The sequence below is a fragment of the Tachyglossus aculeatus genome, chromosome X1 (assembly GCF_015852505.1).
Source record: "Tachyglossus aculeatus isolate mTacAcu1 chromosome X1, mTacAcu1.pri, whole genome shotgun sequence".
In the NCBI taxonomy this organism is placed as follows: Eukaryota; Metazoa; Chordata; class Mammalia; order Monotremata; family Tachyglossidae; genus Tachyglossus; species Tachyglossus aculeatus.
Genome location: NC_052101.1, coordinates 18,650,325 through 18,660,615, shown reverse-complemented (window position 1 = coordinate 18,660,615; position 10,291 = coordinate 18,650,325). Strand labels below are relative to the sequence as shown.

Sequence of the window (10,291 nt, the reverse complement as noted above, 5' to 3'; positions counted from 1 at the left end):
TGAGGTAACTGAGGCCCAGAGAAGTGAAGTGACCTGCCCAAGGTCACACAGCAGACACGTGGCGGCACTGAACAGAGTTTACATAAATTAGGTCATTTGTGTAAATTTAGGACTTTGACTATATACAGGATTTTGCAAATTATGCAGTTTGCATAGTTTATGAATTTGGAGTCATTTATAAGGTTTACGTAAATGATGTCACCTGTGTGAACTATATGAAAGTGGCATAGTATACAGAGTTTATGTAACTGCATTGTTTATGGGGTTTACATAACTTTCGTAACTGTTGAATATCACGTTAATGTAAAGTTATTAGTTCTTGTAGAGAAACTGTGCAAGATTACTCATCTTGAGATAAGAATTTGTTGCATTTTAAAATATAACTTTTGGGGGCGAGGAATAGCTAGCTGGTTTGTCGGTCAATATAGTAAATGCCATTATTATTATTGTACTAAACGGTAATATTATTTTACTGATATTTACTTATTACAGTGGTGGCCGTTTAGTAGAACACTTTAGCAATATTCATAGATCAAATGATATTTTAAAATTTGGACAATTGCTGACGATTGATTAGAGGTTTATGGGCAAAAGGATCCCTTCGTATACTTTGGAGTTGATATTTTGGCAAGTATTTTAGATCGTGAACCCAACTGTATTTTTAAAAAAGAACGTCAATAATTACTTTGTAATGGGAACTTGAAATGTATTACGGTTGTGTTGTAAAAGATAAATTGAAGTTCGAAAGCAATTGACAGTGATAAATGAAATCACTCATTCTGTCTAGTGCATCTTTTTAAATGAAGAAAAATTCTACCTGGTGATTTTTCGTAGTACATTGTGAAGTTTTTTCCTACTTTTCTCCTGACTGTACACCCGTGAAATTCAGTAGATAACAAAATAGGGCATACTAGAGGAAATTTTTGGAAGGCGATGTACTAATGATGATGATGCGATTACTATTGCTATTATTAGTTTTGTGTGCAGGGCCAAAGCTCAGTTCATGCACCTCTTAATATAGTATAAAGTTATCAGTTCTTTCGTGTAGGTAAACACCTAAACCTAAATACTAATCTTGAGATAACAACTTGCGGAATGTTAAAATTGAACTTGTGGGGAGGGAAGTAGTCTGTCAGGCAAAATAATAATAATAAAAATAATAATAATAATGGCATTTATTAAGTGCTTACTATGGTCAAAGCACTGTTCTAAGTGCAGGGGAGGTTACAAGGTGATCAGGTTGTCCCACGGGGGGCTCACAGTCTTAATCCCCATTTTCCAGATGAGGTAACTGAGGCCCAGAAAAGTTAAGTAATAATAATAATGATGGCATTTATTAAGCGCTTACTATGTGCAAAGCACTGTTCTAAGCGCTGAGGAGGTTACAAGGTGACCAGGTTGTCCCACGGGGGCTCATAGTCTTAACCCCCATTTTACAGATGAGGTAACTGACACCCAGAGAAGTGAAGTGACTTGCCCTAAGTCACACAGCTGACAATTGGTGGAGCCAGAATTTGAACCCATGACCTCTGACTCCAAAGCCCGTGCTCTTTCCACTGAGCCATGCTGCTTCTCTATAATAATAATATAATAATAATAATAAACAATATATAATTGCTATCATTATCATCATCGTTATTATTATTTGCTTACTATATGCTGAGTTCTGGGTTAACTGCAGGGTTATGGCTTAATTAAGCAGGAGGAATTTGCAGTTTATTCCTTGATCCCTACACCCTAGAGTTACCCAAATTTGAACTCGCTGTGGGCAGGGAATGTGTCTGTGTATTGTTGTGTTGTACTTTCCCAAGCGCTTAGTACAGTGCTCTGCACACAGTAAGCAAGCGCTCAATAGATACTATTGAATGAACCGGGTTTGACTCACATTGGGATTCTCAACCCGTAAATTCGATCACTTCCACTCTTCCCCACTCCCCTCTTTTTCCCAGGCCTCCCAAGCCTTATTGAGAAGCAGTGTGGCTCAGTGGATAGAGCAGGGGACTGGGAGTCAGAAGGACCTGGATTCTAATCCCAGCTCAGCTGCCTGCCTGCTGAGTGACCTTGGGCAAGTCACTGAACTTCTCTGTGCCTCAGTTCCCTCAACTGTAAAATGGGGATTTAGACTTCGAGCCTGCTCTTCTAGTCTGTGAGCCCGCTGTTGGGTAGGGACCGTCTCTACATGTTGCCAACCTGTACTTCCCAAGAGCTTAGTACAGTGCTCTGCACACAGTGGGCGCTCAATAAATACGATTGAATGAATGAATAAATAAATAAATACGAATGAATGAAATGAATGAATGACGGTGAGCCCCTATTGGGACAACCTGATCACCCCAGCGCTTAGAACAGTGATTTGCACATAGTAAGTGTTTAATAAATGCTATTATTATTATTATTATTATTATTATTATTATTATTATTATTATTATTATTACCTACCCCAACCCTTAGTACCTGGTACATAGTGAGGGCTTAACAAATACCATAAAAAAATAAAAAATAAAAACAAAACAGGATCAGAGTTGCCTAGACTTTCAAACCTTGAGGGTTGTTGACGGCACCACAAGGGGGCGGTATAGTAGCACCAGTGTGGTCAGCAGAAATACCCATTCATTCATTCATTCATTCATTCATTCATTCATTCATCCAATCGGATTTATTGAGCGCTTACTGTGATAATAATAATAATAATGGCATTTATTAAGCACTTACTATGTGCAAAGCACTGTGCTAAGCGCTGGGGAGGTGAAAAGGTCATCAGGTTGTCCCACGTGGGGCTCACAGTCTTCATCCCCATTTTCCAGATGAGGGAACTGAGGCCCAGAGAAGTCAAGTGACTTGCCCAAAGTCACACAGCTGACAATGGGCAGAGCCAGGATTTGAACCCACGACCTCTGACTCCAAAGCCCGGGCTCTTTCCACTGAGCCATGCTGCTTCTCTGTGTGCAGAGCATTGTACCAAGCGCTTCGGAAGTACAAGTTGGCAACCCATCAGAACAGCCCTGCCAAAAACACCCCTTCTCTTGGTGACACATAGTTATAATAATGGCATTTATTAAGCGCTTCCTATGTGCAAAGCACTGTTCTAAGCACTGGGGTGGTTACCAGGTGATCAGGTTGACCCGCGAGGGGCTCACAGTTTTAATCCCCATTTTACAGATGAGGTAACTGAGGCTCAGAGAAGTTAAGTGACTTGCCCAAGGTCACACAGCAGACATGTGGTGGAGCCGGGATTCGAACCCATGACCTCTGACTCCAAAGCCCGTGCTCGAACACTTTCTGTGAGCAGAGCACTGTACTAAGTGATTTGGGAGAGTGCAATAGAACAGAGAAGCAGCGTGGCTCAGTGGAAAGAGCCCGGGCTTTGGAGTCAGGGGTCATGGGTTCAAATCCTGGCTCTGCTAATTGTCAGCTGTGTGACTTTGGGGAAGTCACTTCACTTCGCTGTGCCTCAGTTCCCTCATCTGGAAAATGGGGATTAAGTCTGTGAGTGCCACGTGGGACAAATTGATTACCTTGTATCTACCCCAGTGCTTAGAACAGTGCTTTGCACATAGTAAGCGCTTAATAGATGCCATCATTATTATTATTCTCTGGGCCTCAGTTACCTCATCTGTAGAATGGGGATGAAGACTGTGATCCCTCCGTGGGACAACCTGATCACCTTGTAACCTCCCCAGTGCTTAGAACAGTGCTTTGCACATAGTAAGCGCTTAATAAATGCCATCATCATCATCAACAGAGTCGGTAGACCCATTAGAAAATTATTTAAGGGGATGGAACAGCTTCTGTATGAAGATAGTACAAGATGAAGACTCATCAGTCATTAAAGCAATGTAACAAATACCATTATTTTTTATTAAGTGCTTTCCATGGGCCAGTTATTGTACTAAGCACTGTGGTAAAAACAAGATAATCAGGTCACACATGGTCCTCGTCCCACATGGGGCTCATAGTCTAAGAGCGAGAGCAGGCATTGAATCCCATTTTGCAGAGGAGGAAACTGAAGCTCAGAGAAGTTAGGTGACTTGGCTAAGGTCTCACGGCAGGCTGGTCTGGGAGCCTGGATCAGAAAGCAGGTCCTCTGACTCCCAGTTCTTTCCTCTGCTTGTAAACATCACGAAGAATGTGCCGTGAGTGAGATCCAGAGGAGCTGGGTGGCGCAAATTAAACAGAATTAAGCATTTTGCAGAGAATAACAAGATTATGGAATCCATTATTTCGGAAAGTGGGGTGGTCTGATGATAGCAGCAGGTTTTACGAGGGTTGGAGAAATGCACAGATGAGAGGTCCAGAGCGAATCAGTAGCTGGAAAGTTAGGATTCTAGGAAGGCGCTTTCCTTGACTTGCTGTTGGATGTCAAGAAGGACAATCATTGCATTATTCCTCCAAACATCCAGTTCCCACTGTTGGGAGACAGAATACTGAGCTGGTACTAACAATTGCTCAGAACCATTTTAACATTGTAAACTGTTTCTGATGCTCTCTGTCTTCTTCCTCGTGTGCATCATTTAATGGGTGCATCACAAAAGCATCTGATGGCATAAAGATGCAGGAGAAGTGTTCTCTGTTGAGTTGTGTTGGCAAAAAATGTGAATCCAAGTAATCCTGGGACCCAGTGGAAATTAAAATGACTCTTCCCATATTTCATCCTCTCCTAACCAACTCCTCCTCTTCTCTTTCTTTCCCTCCCTATATTCCCACCCCCCTGACCTTCCTATTTTAGTTGGGTTTTTCTTATGGTGTCATGGCTCAGTGGAAAGAGCCCGGGCTTTGGAGTCAGAGGTCATGGGTTCAAATCCCTACTCCAGCACTTGTCAGCTGTGTGACTTTGGGCAAATCACTTAACTTCTCTGGGCCTCAGTTCCCTCATCTGGAAAATGGGGGTGAAGACTGTGAGCCCCCCGTGGGACAACCTGATCACCTTGTAACCTCCCCAGCGCTTAGAACAGTGCTTTGCACATAGTAAACGCTTAATAAATGCTATCATTATTATTTATTATTATTACTATGTGCCAGACACTGTTCTAAATCAGTTTGGACACTTAGGGCTGACAGTTTAAGAGAGAGAACAAGCATTTAATCCCCCCTATTTCTGTTCAGTTGTGGGCACCTTGAGATCCCTAAGTATCACTTGAATTCTCATTCTACTCTTCATCCCAAAATACATCTGCACTATCCCCTAGAGATGGGCAAAAGTTAGGACCCACAGCCACCTCCTTAGTTTTTTGTCCAGATACCTGGGATGATCCAGTGACTTTTCCATTTTCCCACCACTCACATCGTTTCTCACATCCAATCTCACCCTGCTATTGAAGTCCAAGGTGGACCCCCAACTTTGCAAAAAAGGCTTGGACAACCCCTCCGACCCGTTTATCTATTCAGGTGCCCTCGGAAAACCTGGATTTGTGTTTTAGAGACCCTGAGATGCCTTGGGGAGGTAGCACAGTGGCCCAAAGGCTTGGAGTTCAGCCCGAGGAGCTGCTCCCCTAAGCCCCGGGAAAGGCAGAGCCGAGGTCCCAGCGAAAAAGCGAATCAGCAAGCGTCCAGGTATTATAATGGAGGGAGAAGGAGTCCCCTCCGGGTTACAAACCGCTGGGAGAACAGAACGATTTTTTCATTTCTTCCCCCACGCTCCGATCCCAACACCCCTGGCAGTCCAGGGTGTCCCATGGCTGAGCAAGGAAACCCCTTAAATATGTTAGTATTTCTAAGGCACGAGGAACACCCCCAACCCTCCAGGCCCGAAGGAAATGAAGCTAAGATAAGGGTCTGCGGACAGCCAAGAATCCAAAAGTGACAGACCCAAACCAAGCTTCCCCAACTCCCCCAGAATATAAGACGAATATACTGGTCGGGAGCTGGTAGTGCTTGTCATTGGAGGGAACTGGGGGCTTTCAAGGGGTGTGATGAGGTACGGCTGTCCTGAATGTCTCTATTTAGACTCGAGCTCTCCCTGGAAGGGGAATGATCGTGGCCGCGACGCTGACTGCAAGTTGCCTGGGACCGTCCAACTAAAGAGGAAAGGTGGACAGCCGAGTCATCCCGGGAGGAAGGGTCGGGGATTTGGAGCGGATCTGAGAGAGCAAAAGGGAGGGGAAAAAGAAGGGAGTGGAGATCGGCGGATTCTCAGCCGTTCGCTCCGTTAAAGGTTTCCCAATCCGGACTCCGACTTGCAGATGTCCCAAGTCGCCCGACTGGCTCCTCTTGCCCTCCCACCGGGGACCGGCCCTTGGCTCGGTCCCTCCCGCCTCTTCCCTCCGGAGCCGGTCCAGGCCAAAGCGGCCTTTCCCAAGGAAAGATGTGTTGCCGGGTACTCGGGGAAGAGCTGAGCCGAGCCGCGCTTGATCCGACGGTCAGGTCCGACGGTCGCTCCCGACGGCACCACGGGGGACGGAGCACGGCCCACGTCAGCGACAGTCCCGCCCTCGGGCCTAAAAGGAAAAAAACCATCACGGCATCCCGGTAGCTCACCCTCGGAGAGAAAACGTCGCTAAAAAGAAGAACCCAAAGAAAGAAACCCTTCGGCGTTTCCCAAGACAGCCGGGCCACGGGCTCCGACTTGCCGGAGGTAGCGCCGGGCCCACCTCAGGAGTCCTTCTGGGTCAAGGAGTCCTTGACCCTGCGTCTCAAGAGGGCGGCGGTGGCGGCACTGCAGGCGGCCAGGACGAAGAAGGAGAGGCCGGCCCCGTAGATGGAGAGGGGGCCGTGGCGCTGGGCGAAGATGTCCTGCCGGCCCTGGAAGTCCAGCAGGGTGGCCTCCAGCTGCGACAGGGTGCACACGGCCAGGAAGGCGTGGAAGATCTGGTGGCCGTGCCCCACGATGTCGCAGGACCCCGGGAAGTACTTCTCGGGCACCGGGCAGGAGAAGAAGTAGGCGCTGACCAGGAAAGAGAGGATCTGGAGGGCGTGATAGCGGGCGGCCTGGTCCTGGCACCCGGCCAGGTGGCAGAGGGCCACCCGGTGGGCCACGGGGCTGATGTCCAGGACGAAGGCCAGGCCCGCTGGGACCACTTGGCAGAGCTTGCGCATGACGGGGTAGGGCCGCCTGTAGCGGTACTTGGAGTAGCAGCAGCCGGCGCAGGACAGCCAGCCGCAGAAGGCGGCCGCCGGCAGGAAAACCGGGCGGAACCGCTCGTACCAGGCCTGGTCGGCGCTGTAGAAGAAGTGGGCCAGGGCGCTGCCGTACTGGTACACGCTCACCCCCACGTAGTCCACGAAGTAGAAAGTGTAGTGAGACAGCTCCGACTTGGACTGCAGCAGGTGGGCCAGGAGGCTGCAGGTGAGGTAGGTGAGGGAGGACAGGACGAAGAGGAGCAGGGGCAGGGCCCGGGCCGAGCCCCAGGCCAGGGCCTGGCCCGCCGCGAAGGCCCGGAACCTGAGCAGCACGGCCAGGGCCGCCAGCAGGTGGGTCCACACGTTGACCACCTCGTTGTGCTTCTGGAAGAGGCTGAAAAAGTAGTAGCGCCAGCCGTGGCCCGTGGGCCGGTAGCCGGCCCGGATGTACGGCTCCCGGAACAGCTGGGGCACGTCCGTCTCAGGGACCGTGCGGGGCATCTTGGGCAGCCCGTCCTCCAGGAGCCTGGGCAGGCGGCACAGTTGCTGCCCGCTGACCGACAGGGTGCTGAGGCGCTCCAGGATGGCCGTCGTCATGGTTGGGCTGCCTGGGCCCGGGCCCCTCCTGCCTCCTTCTCCTCCTCCTCCTCTTTCTTCTCCTCCCCTTCCTTTTCCTCCTCCCCCTCTTTCTTCTCTTCCTCCTCCTCTTTCTTCTCCTTCTCCTCCTCCTCCTTCTCCTCCTCCTCCAGAGGGCCTCGACCTACGGGAAGGAGAGAGAAATCCCAGTCATTCAAGAATCTGAGGGGCTCCGGGCAAGGGAGAGGCCAAACCATTCGGCACAGTTGAGATGTCTGGAACCCAGACCCCTTCCCTCCCACCCACAGCCTCCTCTGATAGCCTCTTCCGTGGTTGGATCATGCTGATGACCAGGAAGTGTCTCCTTGGGGAAACATCAGTGGCAGTTTGATCCCATTTCTCTCACTTAGAACAACACTTGGGTAGCATCCTCTGGTTTCCTATTCCTGAGCAGAGCTGGTGTCACCCCTTGGCCCTCTTTCCTCCAGGCTAAGCACCTCGAATTCCTTCACCTTTTCTCCTAGACACATTTTTCCAAATGGGGTTTGTTAAGTGCTTATGCATTGAGCATTAATTCATTCAGTTGTATTTATGGAGCACTAACTGTGTGCAAAGCACTGTAGTAAGCACTCGGGAGAGTACAATACAACAACAAACAACACACAACAAGCAACAAATTCCCTGCCCACAACGAGCTCACAGTCTAGAGCCTATTCTAAGCCCTGGGGTAGATACAAGCTAATCAGGTCAGACACAATTCCTGTCCCACATGGGACTCACAGTCTAAGTAGGAGGGAGACCAGGTACTGAATTCCCATTTTACAGCTGAGGAAACTGAGGTATGGACAATAATAATAATAATAATAATAATAATGATAATGATGGTATTTATTAATCGCTTAATATGTGCAAAGCACTGTTCTAAGCGCTGGGGAGGTTACAAGGTGATCAGGTTGTCCCACGGGGGGCTCACAGTCTTAATCCCCATTTTACAGATGAAGTTACTGAGGCACAGAGAAGTGAAGTCCAAGCCGTCACCAAAACCTGCCGGTCTCAGCTCCGCAACATTGCCAAGATCCGCCCTTTCCTCTCCATTCAAACTGCTACCCTGCTCATTTAAGCTCTCATCCTATCCCGTCTGGACTACTGCACCAGCCTTCTCTCTGATCTCCCATCCTCGTGTCTCTCTCCACTTCAATCCATACTTCATGCTGCTGCCCGGATTATCTTTGTCCAGAAACGCTCTGGGCATATTACTCCCCTCCTCAAAAATCTCCAGTGGCTACCAATCAATCTGCGCATCAGGCAGAAACTCCTCACCCTGGGCTTCAAGGCTCTCCATCACCTGGCCCCCTCCTACCTCACCTCCCTTCTGTCCTTCTCCATCCCAGCCCGCACCCTCCGCTCCTCCACCGCTAATCTCCTCACTGTACCTCGCTCTCGCCTGTCCCGCCGTCGACCCCCAGCCCACGTCATCCCCCGGGCCTGGAATGCCCTCCCTCTGCCCCTCCGCCAAGCTAGCTCTCTTCCTCCCTTCAAGGCCCTGCTGAGAGCTCACCTCCTCCAGGAGGCCTTCCCACACTGAGCCCCTTCCTTCCTCTCCCCCTCGTCCCCCTCTCCATCCCCCCATCTTACCTCCTTCCCTTCCCCACAGCACCTGTATATATGTATATATGGTTGTACATATTTATTACTCTATTTATTTATTTATTTTACTTGTACATTTCTATCCTATTTATTTTATTTTGTTGGTATGTTTGGCTCTGTTCTCTGTCTCCCCCTTTTAGACTGTGAGCCCACTGTTGGGTAGGGACTGTCTCTATGTGTTGCCAATTTATACTTCCCAAGCGCTTAGTACAGTGCTCTGCACATAGTAAGCGCTCAATAAATACGATTGATTGATTGATTGATTGAAGTGACTTGCCCCAAGTCACACACCAGGAGAGTGGTGGAGCCGGGATTAGAATCCAGGTCTTCAGGTTCCCAGGCCTATGCTCTTTCCAAAGTTTGGTGGCTTTTTGGACCCACTCAGCAATGCAGACAGAGAGGGGGGATCCATAGCGCTTGGCTCCCCTGAAGCCAACCAACTCCTGTATCCCGTTCTCATCTCTCCCACTGCTTACCTCTTCTTGCTCACACCCTTCCCCTTGCCTGTTATTACTTTCCCAAGCGCTTAGTACAGTGCTCTGCACATAGTAAGCGCTCAATAAATACAATCGAAGGAGTGAATTTCGAATCTTACCAGGTTCTTTTTTTTTTTAATCGCTCAGCACAGATCACGACTGGGTCTGATCTCTTCTATTAGTATCTACATAATAATAATAATGATGGCATTTATTAAGTGCTTACTGTGTACAAAGCACTGTTCTAAGCACTGGGGTAGATACAAGGTAATCAAGTTGTCCCACGTGGGGCTCACAGACTTAATCCCCATTTTACAGATGAGGTAACTGAGGCCCAGAGAAGTTACATGACTTGCCCAAAGTCACACAGCTGACAAGTGGTGGAGCTGGGATTTGAACTCATGACCGCTGACTCCAAAGCCCGGGCTCTTTCCACTGAGCCACGCCGCTTCTCTTGTGCTTAGCACAGTGCTTGGCCCATAATGAACACCTACTACCCTCAACTAAGTGTCTGGAGAGACTAAGGTATGGTAAAT

General features: G+C 48.6%; 1 protein-coding gene across 1 annotated transcript; it reads right to left on the bottom strand.

The window, feature by feature from the left end:
- Nucleotides 1-5,021: 5,021 nt before the first annotated feature.
- PAQR8 (progestin and adipoQ receptor family member 8) lies at nucleotides 5,022-7,657 on the bottom strand. The gene has a single exon (XM_038772920.1). The coding sequence runs from the start codon at nucleotides 7,651-7,653 to the stop codon at nucleotides 6,589-6,591; it is 1,065 nt and encodes a 354-aa protein (XP_038628848.1). The 5' UTR covers nucleotides 7,654-7,657; the 3' UTR covers nucleotides 5,022-6,588.
- Between the last annotated feature and the right edge of the window lie 2,634 nt (nucleotides 7,658-10,291).